The sequence below is a fragment of the Saccopteryx leptura genome, chromosome 6 (assembly GCF_036850995.1).
Source record: "Saccopteryx leptura isolate mSacLep1 chromosome 6, mSacLep1_pri_phased_curated, whole genome shotgun sequence".
Classification (NCBI taxonomy): domain Eukaryota; kingdom Metazoa; phylum Chordata; class Mammalia; order Chiroptera; family Emballonuridae; genus Saccopteryx; species Saccopteryx leptura.
The window spans coordinates 133,462,472-133,479,449 of record NC_089508.1 but is presented as its reverse complement, the minus strand read 5'-3'; the positions used below and the strand labels follow the sequence as shown (position 1 = coordinate 133,479,449).

The 16,978-nt window shown below is 45.2% G+C and overlaps 1 protein-coding gene across 5 annotated transcripts in view; it reads right to left on the bottom strand.

Moving 5' to 3' along the window:
• Window positions 1-16,978, bottom strand: part of ACSL6 (acyl-CoA synthetase long chain family member 6) — a 58,905-nt gene that overhangs the window by 10,590 nt on the left and 31,337 nt on the right. For 3 of the 5 annotated variants that reach the window (XM_066344517.1, XM_066344521.1, XM_066344522.1), the window contains exons 11-20: window positions 16,662-16,739; window positions 15,152-15,286; window positions 14,654-14,788; window positions 13,489-13,584; window positions 12,477-12,549; window positions 10,206-10,294; window positions 8,896-9,012; window positions 5,540-5,683; window positions 3,797-3,898; window positions 2,771-2,842 (exon numbers count right to left, since the gene is read on the bottom strand). In XM_066344517.1, the coding sequence (XP_066200614.1) occupies window positions 2,771-2,842; window positions 3,797-3,898; window positions 5,540-5,683; window positions 8,896-9,012; window positions 10,206-10,294; window positions 12,477-12,549; window positions 13,489-13,584; window positions 14,654-14,788; window positions 15,152-15,286; window positions 16,662-16,739 (1,041 nt within the window). Of the gene's footprint in view, window positions 1-2,770; window positions 2,843-3,796; window positions 3,899-5,539; window positions 5,684-8,895; window positions 9,013-10,205; window positions 10,295-12,476; window positions 12,550-13,488; window positions 13,585-14,653; window positions 14,789-15,151; window positions 15,287-16,526; window positions 16,605-16,661; window positions 16,740-16,978 lie in introns of all 5 variants that reach the window. The other 2 variants (XM_066344518.1, XM_066344520.1) reach the window with 2 other exon arrangements.

Here is a 16,978-nt window from a genome sequence, read left to right as displayed (position 1 = left end):
GCAGTGTGCATAGGAATTTGTTCATAGTTTTTTTTATAGTCCGGCCCTCCAATGGTCTGAGGGACAGTAAACTGGCCCCCTGTGTAAAAAGTTTGGGGACCCCTGCCATAGACCAACAAAGAGGTGACAGCCTTGGCAGTAAAACGCAGGCCTTTGGGATGCCATATGACTTCTCTGTATTTGTTTTTTTATTTTTTATTTTTATTTATTCATTTTAGAGAGGAGAGGGAGAGAGAGAGAGGAGAGACAGAGAGAAAGAAGGGGGGAGGAGCTGGAAGCATCAACTCCCATATGTGCCTTGATCAGGCAAGCCCAGGGTTTTGAACCGGCGACCTCAGCATTTCCAGGTTGACGCTTTATCCACTGCGCCACCACAGGTCAGGCATGACTTCTCTGTATTTGATGTTACCATGGTGAGGGCAGATTATTAGAGCAGTAACTCTGCTTAAAGTTTACGGAAAGTCAAGAACATGTCTCCTCTCAGTGAAAGCTCTCTGACTTGCATACTGGTTAACACTGGAAATATAGCCAAAAGTACCTTTTAAACATAATCTTAAGAGTCTTTTCCAGGAAGGGGAAACAAGGTGTTATCATTCTCCACATGCCCTGGGGCAAGTCATACATCCCAAACCCAGCAGGGGCATGCAGGCCTCAGGAATCACAGGAACTAGTCCAGTTTAGTAATCCTGTCCCTGGGCCTGGTGCACACAGCGTGCCCTCAAAGCCAGCCATTTAGATTAGCACACACGCCCACAGTAGCCAGATCTTGTATCACCCATCTGTGGCCCTGTTCTACATGATCATATGATCTGGTCACCAGCTTCCCTTATGGAAGGGCAAGGAAACCAGTTCTACCACAATTAAAAATTTAAATAATTATGATGTCAGAATTGACCTTTCCTTAAGAAAAATAAATATAAATTGCTTCAGTGCCATAGATTTTATAATTTTATTTTTATAATTTTATAAAGATTTATTCTTCCGGGTTTTATTTGCCCTAAAACATGCTGTCAGATGAGAGTAAAGCAGTGCTTCTCAACTAGGTAAAGATATATTTAAAAAAAAAAGTCTCTCAGATCTTGAAGCTATGTTTAGATTTCCTCACTTTGAAACTTTTTTTTTTTATTTAGTGAGAGGAGGGGAGGCAGAGATAGACCAGCATGCTCCCCAACTGGGATCCACCCAGCAAGGTCCACTAGGGGGTGATGCTGTGCCCATCTGGCGCATTGCTCTGTTACTCAGCAACTGAGTTCTTCCTAGGGCTTGAGGCAGAGGCCATGGAGCCATCCTCAGAACCTGAGGCCAACTCACTCCAATCAAGCCATGGCTGCAGGAGGGGGAGAGAGAAAGAAAGAGAGAGAGAAGCAAGAGGGGGAGGAGGAAAGAAGCAGATGGGTGCTTCTCCTGTGTGCCCTGACCAGGCATCAAACCTGCGACATCCATATGCTGGGTGGACATTCTACCACTGAGACAACCTGCCAGGGCCCTCAATTTGAAACTTAAAAAAATTAGTTTTAGCCCTGGCCGGTTGGCTCAGTGGTAGAGCGTCGGCCTGGCGTGCAGGAGTCCTGGGTTCGACTCCCAGCCAGGGCACACAGGAGAAGCGCCCATCTGCTTCTCCACCCCTCCCCCTCTCCTTCCTCTCTGTCTCTCTCTTCCCCTCCCACAGCCAATGCTCCATTGGAGCAAAGTTGGCCCAAGCACTGAGGACAGCTCCATGGCCTCTGCCTCAGGCACTAGAATGGCCCTGGTTGCAACAGAGCAACGCCCCAGATGGGCAGAGCATCGCCACTTGGTGGGCATGCTGGGTGGATCCTGGTCGGGCGCACGCAGGAGAGTCTGTCTGACTGCCTCCCGGTTTCCAGCTTCAGAAAAAAAAATACAAAAAAAAAAAATTAGTTTTAAATGGCAGAAATGTTTTTTTAATTGCAAGTAATTACTCTAAGAGCTTTATATTTAAAACTGGTTTTAAAATGCTTTTAGGTTATCATCAAAATGAACATACAAAATTTAAAATTCTCATAAACCTTGCACTATATTTGGAGACCCTATGGGAGAAACAAAATTTTATGAAAGACAATTATATTAATTATATACTAGGAAATTTAAAAAACAAGAATATTAATTTTTTCTGCTTGATAAATTTTTCTTTTTGAATTTTTAACTAAAGAAGATATATAAATGGTATATGTAAATAGGACCAAGTATGCTTATGAATTCAGTTACAATAAGAATCCCAACTCTGCAAAGACAAAGGTCTTAATAGACTACTGTGTCCTCCGCTAATTCTCTGTTTCTCCCTCTTTGTAGAGGGCATGCTGGGCTAACAGATCAATGACCCTGGGGCACAGTTTTCCTGCTGTACTAGCATATAAATCTGCCTGCTGCAGCCAAGAAGTGTCCCGACAAGCCAAGAAGTGTCCCCACAAAAATAAAAATAAGACAGGGCTCTGGTCTGGACTGCTGCAGCAACTGGAATCAGACCATGCACACAGGATCAAGTAGTGACAGCTAGGGTAATATTTCAGCTTTATGAACATCTGTGATTATGAGGACAACAAGCAGTCCCACTCGATGTCTGACATATCTCAGTCCAGGACATAGGCTGTGGCAGTCAGGTTGAAATAGGCCTTCTGGGTCTGCTGGACAAAGCCTACCTGCAGGCCACACCACGGAGGGTGTGGGGAATGTAGGTCAGAGTCACTGTGGCTTAATTTAATTTTCATCTCTGCCCAAAGGCTGTAACAAGTATGGGGAAGGTTATAGTTACCTGTTCAAAAGAATGGAGTCCACTTTCTTTTCCTAACCTCATCATATCTTCCAAAATGGCTTTCTTCAGCTCCTAAATTAAACCAATAGGTAAAATTACAACACCAAAAACACATTTCATACCAACATGCTCCCTATCCACCCAAACTGGGGCTAACATTCGCTGGGAGCATCCCAATCATCACCTCTCATCTGGCAAGTAAGTACCTGGCAGGCCCAAAGGAGTGATAAGCTAAGGGACCACTTGATTTTTTAAATTGAATTTATTGGGGTGACATTGGTTAATAAAATTATATGGGCTTCAGGTGTCCAATTCTATAATACATCAAATTCTATAATACATCATCTGTATGTTTTATTGTGTGTTCCACTTGATGTTTTTAAGTGGCCCTCTGGTCAACCTGGTAATTCCCAGAGGCCCTGTCACCCCCAGAAGAGCCCAGGGGCTAGTGGAAGTGACAGGGTCTGTGGCTGCTGCTGAGAAATGGGCCACGTGACTGGAGGGTAGATGCTAGTCAGAGCACAGAGATTCTCTTCCACAGGACTCCCCATGTACCATGAGTTTTCTACAAGGTGTGATTGGTTAGTGCTCTAAGGAGAACTGTGCTACTTTCTCAATTTCATGACTGTCTCTCTAAGCCCAGGAGATACAAAATCCACCTCACAGCTGGAGAGAATGTATGAGTCAGAAGGCTTCTGCTCACATCTAATACTGCTGTTAACAAGCTGTATGGCCTTGGGCAAGCCACCGTCCTCTCTGGACTGTCCTACAAGCTGCATACCAAGAGGGCTGGACAAGCTTTCTGTGACATCTCCTAGCTCTAGAATTCAATTGTTTATCAAACTTTTTAAGAAGGACTGTGAGTTCCTCCAACAACAACAAAAAAAGTTGAACTTCTAGTTTAGGGTTCCCACCATTTATAAAGTTAGAAATTTCCCTACGTGTTTGAACTTTGCCAGTCTACTGTTGTTTCGTCCTCACACTCTGCAGTATCATAAAAGGGCCAGCAGCCTTCCAGATACAGACCTTACTTGTGCAGAGTTCTGCATATGTCCCTTCAATCCCTCTCTTCTGTGCCCAGAGAGGCATAACTTCAGGGTCAGGCACAACAATGCCCACCAAAAAGGCCTGCAATCCCACCAAAGAAAATGAAATCATGACAAAAGCACTGTTTTCTACTCTGCCACATTTGTTTCAATTTTTTTCTAAAAAATTATAAAACTTTTGATATAGATATAAATTTAAAGCTACGAGTACAAGACATACCAATCACCGAGATAAAACAATTACCAAAATTGACAAAATCTTTTAAAAATAATATAAAAGCCCTTATATTATTATTTTTTAACTTATAAAAGTATAGTTGGCATATGATATTAGTGACAAAAGCTTTTAAAATGGTTATTTGCAGTCCAGCATTAAAAATAATGTCTTGGTATTCTCAGACTTCACCCTTTTCTAAAAATAAGTATATGCGTATGTTATGAAAATTACTACCAATATATCATGCATGTTTGTTTACTTTCTGATCTATTTCCTTAACTTCATAAAAAAATGAATAAAGAATAAACGTAAGGAGCTTAAGAGTCAATAAAGTTAGACCTACATGTACCTTTGAGTCTCATGCCAAACTCAAATATTTGAGTACATTTTCAGGATGTTAATCAAACAACTATGAACCAAAACATACTTCTCAGAATTTCCTGGCCATTTAAAAATTGTTTAATTAATATGGTCATCTATTTCATTAATATAGTTCATTAAATTATTAAAAATAATTCATAATTTTAATTACAGACATCAAATGAATATGAAGACTATATTCACAGTGATCTTTCTGACTTTAAATCTAAATGATGTTGAAAGCAGAATAAAAATCAATTCTCTCCAAATAATTTCATCCAAAACCATATTCATGAACATATTAGCTTAATCTATTAAGCTATATCATCATCAGTGCCATTTTTGCAATTCTGATCTATTTATCTGTATATGTGCATATTTCAAAATCAAAACAGCAGAACCCTGAATCTTGCTTCAGTATCTTACTTCAAACTGCCTCTTGGAAGTAGGTATAGCATTAGGTAAACATAGTGGGTACAGAACAGGGAATATAGTAAAAAATATTGTAATAACTATGTATGGTGTCCGATGGGTACTAGACTTACTGGAGTAATCAGTTTGTAAGTTATGTAAATATCAAATCACTGGCTTGTACAATTGAAACTAGTTTAATATTGTATGTCAAGTATCAATGAAAAATAAAAAATCGCTTGACGTGTAATGGCACAGTGGATAAAGTGTTGACCTGGAACACCGAGGTCACCAGTTCAGAACCCCCAACTTGCTTGGTCAAGGCACATATGAGAAGCAACTACTATCAGTTGATGCTTCCCATTCCTTACTCTGCCTTTCTATCTATCCTTTCTCTAATATTAGTAAATAAAATCTTTAAAAAAATAAAATAAAATAAAAAATTATTTAAACATACACACACAAAGTTAAAGTGGTGGGAGTGTCCATTACTACCATTATTTCAAGAAACTTATTACCTAACTACAATTTATCGAACCCTAATCAATTAAGATGTCTCCTTTCAAAAGGACTTTTCTCTCATAATCTAATGTGTAGGGAAATACCGGTGTTTGATTAGAAATTAATGTTTACCCCTTTAATCAGATACAAAATACTTAGGAAAGCATTCTGAGATAACTCTAGGTTTCTCAGCAGACTCAGCACTTGTGGGGGACTGAAGCCCAGGAGGCTCACCTGTAAGCTGTCCCCATGGACATAGGTTTGTGCCACAGGCTCACTCCGGCTATAGATGTTCTCAATCTTCTCAGGTGCAATGTATTCTCCCTGAGCAAGTTTAAATATGTGCTTCTTCCGATCAATAATTTTAAGAGTTCCTGCCTGTGGAGTTGGACAAACAGCTTCATAAAAAGATGGCATCCCCTGAGCCTGAACCCCTCACCCCTTAGTGCCATAGTCCCTCCCTCCTGTCCTGTCTCATCCTGAAGACTTGACCCAGATCTGCTCCTCTGTGTGACCTCTCTGCTCTTACACAGCCACTGCGCACCACAGGTTGATGGCTCCCTGAGCGCCCACTGTCCTTCACCCTCAGCGTCTACCCCCTCCGTTGCAGCCCCTCCCACACCTGCCACCCTCCTCCACTAAAGGCCCACCTGCCTTCCCACCAGGGCTCTCTGGCCCAGACCCTTGCACCAGCTGTCCCTCTTCTCATAACATCTGCAGATTTGCTCCCTTAAGCCAAGCTCAGGTCTCTCGCCCACCTACTGCCCCAACCCCAAAGAGCGGCCTCTCCATCCCCAGCACATAGCATAGCTCTGGCAGGCCCCCAGGGACTCCCACATGATGAGCCAGATGGCCAGGAATTCTGCAGCAGGCAGGCCACCCCTTGTGCAGTGAGTGTTTGGGCTCCTGGCCTCCAGGACCCCCACTCACCTCCCTGCCTCCCTTCCACATTTATTGGGTTTCCTAAGTGGGTTTCTCTCCTTGGCTCAACCCTTGAATGCTACATTCCTCACCTCACTGACAATACTCCTTGAGGTAACTGCCATTTATCTCTTCACTGGCCACTCCCATGTCTGTTTGAGCTTCCAGCCAGACAGACCTCTTCACTCAATGTCAGACTCACAACTTGCCTATCTTCAGAATGTTTCAGACAACAGGCTGTTTGCAGATGCCACATGTCCTCAAAGGAAGCTCATCACCATCCTCCTCACATCTGTCCCCATCTCCAAGCCCCATACACTGGAGATGGCAGTGTCATTTGCCTCTCCAGGGACTTCTAGCAGTCAGACTCAGCCATCCTCACTCACAAATCTCTCTCTGTCAAAACCACTTCCTTGCCTGACCAGGCGGTGGTGCAGTGGATAGTGTCAGCCTGGGATGCCGAGGACCCAGGTTCAAAAACCCAATGTCACCAGCCTGAGCACAAGCTCATCCGGCTTGAATGCAGGTTTGCCAGCTTGAGTGTGGGCTCACAGACAGGACCCTATAGTCGCTGGCTTGAGCCCAAGGTTGCTGGCTTGAAACTCAAGGTCACTGGTTTGAGCAAGGGGTCACTGGCTCAGCTGGAGCCCCCCTGATCAAGGCACATATGAGAAGCAATCAATGAACAATTAAAGTGCTGCAACTATAAGTAGATGCTTCTCATCTCTCTCCCCTTCTCTTGCATGCACTAAAACCAAAACCAAACAAACAAAAAAAACCATTTCCTAACCGGACCTTGGTATACACTCTGCTCCTGCTCCATCTTTCGATCCACCAGAACCAGAGCAATCTCTCCAGAAGAGAAAAACCAGCAGGCTGTTTTGCTCAAAACCCAGGCTGGACATCACATACTTTCCCTACTTCCCTATACTGCTTCCTTGGTATTCATAGCACCCATGAGCTGGGTATCATCACCTCCATTGCAGAGATGAATAGAGGGAAGATCAGAGAGGTTACTTAACTCCTCCCAAGCCACACAGCTAGGAAGTAGGGGAACTAGAATTTGCATGAGGTCTTTCTGGATTGGAAGCTTACACTTTTTCCTTGAACTAGTTATCTAATACTATTTTAAAACAATAATTTTAATAAACTGACTCCACAGACTGCCTGCCTGCTGTCTTGGGCTTTGAGTTCAAACACAACACTAGGTACTTTATGTGAATTAATTTGCTTGCTTCTCACAATGCCCTGCAAAAGGCAGGTGGTTTCAGCTAAGTCAAGCGGCATCAGTGGCAGAGCCATGGCTTTGTGGGGTTTTAAGTTTTTTCTAATTTTGAGGGTCTTCTTTAAGAAAAATAATATAAAATGAAGTACAGAGCCTTGGAAGGGGCTTATGTAAGTGAGAGGACCTGACGCCTAAGCATCCTTAGCTGATGGGACAGTCTTCCCTCTGTCAGTCGCTGAGCCTCACTTGACTTCTCCAACCTGCCTCCTCCGTACCTGTGGGCCCTCAGTTAGGACTGCCTGCTTCACACCTCTAGTGTCTCTCCACTCAGCATGTGCTATTACTCCTGCCCGCCTTCCCCCGTCTCCTCTCACTTAGGGCATGACTCCCATCCTGAGACACAAACCCAGTAGACACCTGTCCTCTGCCTTGCCCCAGGTGAGTGTGGCCCTCCATGCACGCCCATCACACTAAGTTGGGAACTGTCTCAAGATGTGTTGCTCCCCGAGCAAAGTCCCTGACCACAGCACACACCAAGGACACATCCTGGTCTGCTGCAAGAAGGAGCATTTCTCAAAGAGGAGCACACAGATCCAAGGAGGGGCAAATAGCTCACCAGCCCTGGAGAGGGCTCAACACCACTCACATGACCAATAAACTCAGCATCTCAGAACACCCACCCCAAACCTTAGCACCTTCCTGGAGGCACAGGAGAGGTTTCTGGGGTGGCGGCGTTAGGCAAGGGCCCTCGGTTTCAGAGCAGGGCCTTTTTCTGCACACAGCTTTCATCTTAGCACCACCTACATGCAGGCACTGTGCTGAGGTATAATCTCATTTATTCCTCACAACAGTAACTGCACAGGTAAGCAGTGGTATTAATGAGGCTCAACACCTGATTAGGGCTAAAAGTTGGGGGCCACAGCCAAAGAATTTCACGTAGCCACACACTCTTATTCTATAGGTGAGTTACTACAGAGTCCAGAGAGGGATGAGGCTTTGCTCATGGCCATGTAAGCCACTGATCAGAGCAAAGGAACCTGGCCATCTACTGGCCCAGCTCCAAGTTTTCCTGCTGTGCGATGCCACCTCTCAGCTTGGGCCGGCACCAGAGCTCCCAGGCCCTGCCTTTCTCAGACCTCCGAGGGCTATGAACTCCTGCTCTTCGTAATCCACCCATCAGATTCCACAGCACTGTCAGGTCTCTGGAAACCATTAAGGGGAGGGAGTGGGTCCCACACTCCAGCTCTACCCTCCCTATCTTTATAGATCCTTACCACCTGCCTCCTGAGGATGGAGGAAGAAGCTCTAGGGGCAAAATAAAGAAGAATTTCTCAATCCCCAGTGGTGGTCAGGCAGGATGTGGAGAAGACCCCTGCCTCAGAGTGGAGCAGATTTATACCCACCACCCAGATGTTTGGAGCTCCAGGGTTCCAAACATACACACCGGCAGCCACCGCCCAATGTCTCCAGTGTGGAGCCAGCCATCACTGTCCAGGGCCTCCTTTGTCTTGTCTGGATCTTTCAAGTAACCTTTGAACACATTTGGTCCTCTCACACAGATCTGTAGGGACAAATACCAGTTTCTCTCAGCCCACAGCAGAAGGATTCCTGATGTGTGGTTGTCAAAAGGCACATGTGAATAATGTACTCTATTCCTCCAGAAATCCCCGTGGAAATGGCAGTGATGACAAAATAGGACAGTCCAAGCTGTCTCCCACCTTCTCTCAGGCAGCATCCTCTCCATGTTATCTCTCTGCTCTGGTCACCTGAGGCCTCCCTCCACCAGCTCTCTCCTCAGGAGCCCCCTGGCCTGTGGCATATGCTGCTTTGTGACAATGGATGGGGTCACATCAGATAAAGCTTCTACCAGATTGCCTCAGCACCCTCCTTCATGACAGGCAGCCAGTCAGCTTTTCACCCACTCCCATGGAATGAATGAGTACCAGCCAGCTCTGTCCACCCCATCTGGCCTATTTGCAAATGGTCATGTTTCTGCTGGGACAGATCCGCAGCAGCAGGCCATGCTACTTAGGGAAAAAAATGGGATTTTTAATTTTTATTTTTTCGAAGTGAGAAGCAAGGGGGAGGCAGACAGACAGACTCCCGCATGTGCCCGACCAGGAGGCAATGCTCGGTCCCTCTGGGATGTTGCTCCACTGCAATCAGAGCCATCCTCAGCACCCGGGCCAACTTTGCTCTAATGGAGCCTTGGCTGTGGGAGAGGAAGAGAGAGATAGAGAGAAAGGAGAGGGTGAAGGGTGGAGAAGCAGATGGGCGCTTCTCCTGTGTGCCCTGGCCGGGAATTGAACCCGGGACTTCCACATGCCTGGCCAACGCTCTACCGCTGAGCCAACCAGCCAGGGCTAAAAATGGGATTCTAAGAAAAGTTTGGGAGCTCTGGCCAGATAGCTCAGTTGGTTAGAGTGTCATCCTGATGCACCAACGTTGTGGGTTCGATTCCTGGTCAGGGCGCATTCGAGAATCAACTAATAAATGCATAGATAAGTGGAACAAATTGATGTTTCTCTCTCTCATCTTTCCACTTTCTCTTTCTAAAATCAATAAAAATATTTTTTAAAAGCTTAGAAGTTCTGAATCTTGATTTAGACCAACTCAGTCCCAGCCCCAGCCTTGTTTCATAAAAAGGTGAGGAAATACTGAATTTGTTTGAGTCAAATTAATCAGTAATTCAAAGTGACTTTACTCACTACATGTAGCATCTACAGACATGAATGGATAAATGTTGACATTTACCTCTCCCTCTCCTTTGCTTGTCCAGTAGCTCAGTTCCTCAACATCAATGAGCTTGATGTGATTGCAGGGCAGAGGTGCCCCTACATGCCCTAGAACAACAGAGCAATATGGCACTGGTCAGAGTTGAGATCAATGCCAGCAGTGAAGGTGCCCATTGCATGTAAACCCCCGCCCCAAGTGATCAAGGTAAGGAATTATGAATGAAAAGCATCACACCTGTAGAGGGGCATTTGTCAAAGATCAGTGGTAAATATAAAACAAGGTCCTGAAGGAAGGAGAGGCCAGCCTCTGTGGGCCTTAGATTTACACTGATTCTTAAAGAGCTGGGCAGGCACACCAGGCCTGGCACCCACCTGCACAGGTCTGTGGTGGGACTGGTACCCACACCAACCGCATGGACAGAATTTTTTACAATCATGCCCACCTTAAAAGTGTCAAATTGCACGTCTTAGTTTGGTGTTCATAAAGTATAGTCATCATTGCTTTTCCTGCCATCACCAGACTGTTGATTAATGGGCACAGTAATTATCTAGAAATCTTGTTAAGATGCAGATTCTGACTCAGTAGGTCGGGGATGAGCCCTGAGATCCTGCACCTCTCACAGGCACCCAGGTGATGACATTGCTTCTGAACCACACATTACACTTCGAGTAATAAAGGAACGAAAAACAGAAAGAGGTAACTCGCCCCTGAAAGATAAGACTTCAAATTTTGGTCTTACATACCAGGCCAACCATGAAACTACACTGAAGTCATTTTCTAGTAATTTTTTCATGGTTGTTACAGAATTCACTGGCAAGGTGGAGAGTTTTTAATCAGGTGCTGACCAAGGTCCTAAAAGAAATGTGAGCAACAGAGCCTTGGAGATTAAAAAATGAGGCAGTGGCACTTTGGTTTCTCTTTTAAATAAGGGGTTGACCTAATAAATTTAAAATTAAAAAAAAATCAATACATAAAAAAATTGAAAAAAAAGACAGTTTAAATAAGGGGTTGAAAACTCTTTCATAGTTTATACAAAGATACCTATCTTCTCATACTCAATAATAGCCTCTGCAATTTTTTAAGGAAGGATGGAAAAGAAAGGCAAAACATAAAAAGTGCTACATAGAAAAATGTAGAGAATGACATAAGAGGGAAGAAAGTGTCCAAAAGGAAGGGGATAAAGGAGAGTATTAAAAAATATGATGGCAGCAACAAGAAAAATGTTAGTGAGCCGGGACCTTAGAAGAAAGTCCTTGTAGTAGATTTGCCAGTAATAGAAAGATCAAAGAATTCATATACCAAAGGCTTTATTCAGCTAGAGTTTAAAAACTAAAACTCAGAAAAAATAATGCTTCTGTACTTGACTTGGCCAAATATGATTCAATTTAGAATCCACGGATCATGTTTCTTCTGACTACCTCCCAGTATCCTGGGAGCAGGACTGCAGTGCTGGGCATATTTCCTGTGCAGCACATTATCCCAAGTTTTCTAGTTTGCAGGTGAGCAAACTGTATCCTGAGAGTGGCCCTGGGCTCACACAGCAAGCTGGTGCTCTAAAGGAGTCTTTCACTGAATGGTTTGCAGACTCTTCCAGTATCTGGTCTAAATCTGTGATGGACAATGCAGGAGTTACTTGCTGCTTCCTCCTTTCCCTGAAAGGTAAGTTTTCCGAATGAGGGAGTAGACAGGAGCTGCTCCTTCCTGAGGCTGCCACTGTCTTCCAGACACTAACGTCATAGAAGACTGTCGTTCCCAAAGGGCTTCAGAAATAGCCCTTTAAGAAATAGTGCTCTGGCCACTAGGAAGTTGCCTCTTCTTCCTTGATCATATCCAAACCATAGCCTGCTTCCTGTTATTCTAAATAACTATAAGTTATTCTAAAATAGCTATAAGCAAGGTTCTGTGGTATTTAGAATCTATGAAATCTAATTTTCTGGTATTTACTGATATAATCATTTTCCACCTGGAGTTATATGTTGTGATCTAGTGTGTGTGTGTGTGTGTGTGTGTGTGTGTGTGTGTGTGGTGTGTGTGTGTGTTTAATATAACTTCTTTTTATCTATAAAAGAAATTGGAATATGAAAAAAAGGTAGGAAAATAAAAAAATACATGGCACAGAGAACAACAGATCCATATGCTACAATCTAAACATAACCACCATCAGTGCTGCTCTGTTCCTGTTGTTTTTCAGAAGTGCCCTTGCAAATTTACTTTCCATGAGAAAGTTCTGCAGCTGTTTTAACTCAGCAGGGCCTGGTGAACCATTCCCACATCTCTGGTCTATCCTACCTGAGGTCCAGTCTCCAGGTGTAGTAAAGGTACATCCAGCTGTGCACTCAGTCTGTCCATAACCTTCATAAACCTTTAAGCAAAACATAGAAACCACACTGTAGGCACATACCATCTTGCAGCTGGCTGGCTGCCCTCTTCAGCCAGCTAAGCTCCTGCCCAACATTTGGCTGTTCCATGCTGGGCATGGTGGGAGGGGAATTGCTCCAGGTGAAGCTGAACACAGATAACAGGTATGGCGACTTTGCTTGGGAGAACTGCTACTTTTACCACACTTAGTAGATAAGGTTACATGGTTTGGTGTCAAGATTTTTGACCTATTTTCAATTACTGACTCTATTTTTCACTTGGATACTATGTATTAAAGACAAATACTTTAAAATAAATGGTATGGTTTATTTTGCCTCTCTAAGATATTGCCCTCCAGAGCTTCACGAGAGTCTGCCTTAGAGGTGGTCAAGCCTGCTGGGGTAGAAAAAGGGGCCAGTGGCTTTGAAAGTATAAAGTTTTAAGCATGCATATAGATGATATAGATGAGCCTACTTTACCTAATACCCATCATTCACAGCCATGTTACTATACTCTGCTTATGTAGAAACTTAATAAATATTAATTGAGTAGGTAAATGAAGGAATGGAGATTTTAGAGATGACAAAACCTATTGAATCAAATGACAAAACACAAATGGACTTTCTTCATCCCCTCCCTGGGCTCCTTTTCTGGGCTGGGTGACGTTCTACAGGCTGACGAAGGCAGGGATGCTGGTACAGGTGTGGGGCAGGCTCTCCAGCACACAGAAACTGTATCTCAGAGTTTCTCAGACTGCTTTTCCCAGAAGGGATCCACCTGGCTTTCCAGGATATCGAAAGGTCATCCTGGCTTTCACTGGCACCAGGATTTATTCATCCTCAGAGAAACTGAGCTTTGATCCCATTAAAATCACGGGTTTCTAGCCCTGTCCTAATACATATCTCATTGCCCTTCAAGGAGGCTACACACAGGTAATAAATACCTGGCATCCCAGTGCCGCCCGGAGGAACCCCAGCACTGCTGGTGATGCAGGGGCCGCTCCAGTCACAATCATCCGTACACAGCCACCAAGGCTTGCCTGTGGGGACAGAGAAGAACCTGCTCAAGTCTGTGCTGCTGGTGGTGGTGTCTAGCCCATCTGGGCCTCAACCAAGGTCAACATTCAACATTTGTGCCCTACATGGACCGTAGGGTAGGGATCAAGAGAAGGCCTGAGGCTGCACAACATGAGGGAAGGAAGTCCCTTCTCCTTCAAAATGAACCAACCTAGTCAGCTGTGGAACTCAACCCACAATATGGCCAATTATTTTATGCTTTTCAGATAACTGCCATTAATCTATGTGGCATTCTATAATTCAGTTCTACTTTCCTTCAAATACACAGCTGTTCCCTCACTCTCCCATCATTTGCAAGCATCCAAAAGCAATTACTTAGGGCAATTCCCTCCCTCTTCCACTTTAATGGCCTCGCCTTTTCTCATTTATAAATCAATACCACAATCCACTCTATTTACTATGCATTGCAGAGAACAAAGAATTCTTTAAATATATCATTTCTGTAAGTTGAGCCAAGAGAGTTTAAATATTAATTTCATAGCTAAAAATATAGTAAGAAAAAATGAGTAATACTATCAATTAACTACAAATTCCTTGGGCAATGCAGAACTTGCAGACTTTAGTGAGGATCCAGAAATGAGTCATTCATGATCAGCCTGGTTTGGGAGAGGCTGAAGGGACAGGACACAGGAAGGCAAAGGAAGATTCTTGGCCACCTGTCTAGAACCTAATGCTGATTGAAGCCACCACGGCCAGGGCCACAAAAAAGGGCCAAGAGAACCTCAGGCCCTAGTGACTCCTTGGTGGACCTGACCACACAAGGCAAAGTTGCCCCAATGACTATGGAAGTCAAGGGACCTACTTTCCAGGAGTCTCTCTTGCTGGTTGCCTCTTGGCAAATATAATACATCTTCAAATAACAAAAATGAAGCCTTTAAGATTTCAATGGTAGCTTAAGCTATGATTTCATGACTAAATGAGTTATTATTTTATAAGATTATAGGCCACTGGGATGAACTCCTCTACTTCTTCTGTAAGGCCATCTGTTGGACACTTGAGTGGCACTCCATAATCACTTGTTCATTCTCTTACCTGAATCTTATTAAAGAATAGCTCATCCCAGATACTATCATTTCTGATGATTCCACTCCGGACCTCAGCCTGTTTACGCCTTGCTGCAAACTCCAGCAGCCAGCGCTTTAATGGGGTGTCTGCCTGGCTGAAGATCTGAGGAGCAGAAGTTGGAAATAGCTGTTGGGCATGCATGTCCCACCTCTACACATACTCCCCCAAAAGAAGACCCAGACTGGCCAACAGAAAAGCCACACTACATTTTGCCCCTGCAGGTCAATGAATGTGTGACATCCAGCCAGTCGCCCAGTCTGAGCATGTCGTGGGCTAGAAATTCCTGAAAAATATCTCCCCCACAAGGGTTTTGGAAAATAGGAAGAAAGTGGTGAGAGAGAATACAAGAGGCCATTTCCACGACCCGGGGGCAGAGGCATGGAAAGCCTGCCTGGGGCTCCAGACCTGCCCATACATACTTATAGCTAGCCCTCAGCCTGGCCAGAGACTTCCTGCGGGACTCACCTTGTCATACATCCGGTTCAGCAGTCGCGGGACCACAGGGAAGATGGTGGGGTGTAGAGCCTTCATGTCATCCGAGAGGAGACGGATGTCTCCCTGGAAGAAGCCAACACGCCCTCCGTGGCAGTAGACAACAGACTGGAGGGGAGGACAGGAAGGGAGGAGCCCCTCAGGGAGGTCCCTCCTGGCTGTAGTAGAGCTCTCCACAGTTCTGCCCTACAAGGAGGGCGCCCATGACCACCACCCCAGCTCTGGCTGCTGCCACGAGACACTGAATACTATCTGAGGTGCCACCTTCCCTCCCTTGCTCACCACTTTCACACTAAATCCCACTCAGGCATGGGAAGAAGTAGGAGATGGAGTGGAATCAGAGCCTCTGGAGATGCCACAGAGCAGCAGTCCCATTGTGCCTGCCTCTCTTGCTCACTACCAAACCCTGGACAAGAGCTTCCCTGGAGACTCAGGTCTCTGAGCTGTACCACACGCTGGGAACGGGTCTGCTCCAGGTCCAGGGGCACCTCAGCAATGCTGGAAGGGGGTGCAGTGCCTGTGGACACGCTGCTAATGTTTGATAGGAAGCCAAGGGGCAGCCTGCTGGTTGATAATGGGACTAGGAGTAGTCAGGGGCCTAATGCATGTTTGATTTAATGCTCACAGCAACCCTATAAGGGAGACAGTATTTTATATCTCCATTCTATAGATGAGGGATGCAAAGCTCAGAGAGGTACAGGGACCTGCCTGGTTACAAAACTAGTTCACAGTGTTGCTGGTACTCTAATCTAGGTCTGGAGAGCATGCCTTAGTATGCCATAGCTCCCCTAAGGCAAGATGGGACAGGCTTAGAAGACAGTTATTCACAGGCTGGTCCCTTGAGTGACACAGGTAGAGAATGTTCCCGTAACACCATATGGACCTCACCTCCATCCCCTACTCCCCACAAGGCCTGTCTCAGGGCCAATCATAACACTGGTCGCATCTACAGCCTGAGGGTCATGACAGTTTGACTGCTCAACTTCACTGTCTTGTTTTCTTTTCTAGGAGTTTGTGAGAATATAAGTGTTTTGGCCATAAACGGGGCCATACTGCACAGAGTTTGAAAGGTAAAGCACTTCTTAAAGCTGTGGTGCTCCCTGAGCTGATGCCATCAGCTGGGGCCTCTCTCAGCCCAGGCATGTCCATAGAGAAGACAGGGCAGGCCTGGGGTCATCCCTGAAGCAATGCTCCCAGGAGGGACAGGTGGGGTGGCCCAGGTCCTCTGACCCCTGTAGTACCTTCTGAAGACAGGGCAGTTTAGTTCTACTTCCTGGCACTGGTGACAAGTGACACCTTGCTAGGGTTCTGGGTTCTGGGCTGTGCCTCCCTGAAGCCAGGGCCTTACCTGCACCATTCGCTCAAACATATGAGCTAAAGGCAAATAGGAAATGTGCACATCCGCACAAGTAGGAGCCCACTGACTCTGCAAGAAAAGAGAAGGAGCCCAGGCAAGGCCCGGTCAGTCAGGTGGGCGTCTTACCTGGATCACTCTCTCAAACATGTGAGCCAAAGGCAGGAAGGAGATGAGCACATCGTCCTGTCTCGGAAAGATCACTTTCTGCAGGTGACGGGCATGGGAGACAGAAAGGAGAGAAACACTGACAGGAAGACAACGAGAGAGGCATAAAACAACAAAGAGAAAATGGTCCTGAAGGGGCAAACAGGAAGATGGGGAGGGGATGAAGAAGTGGGGGCACAGAGAAAGAGATGAGATGAGAGAGAAAAAAATGAGAGTGAAAGAGAGAAGGAGAGGGAGAGAGAAGCAAAGGAAAGAGAGGGAGAGAGGAGTGAGAGAAA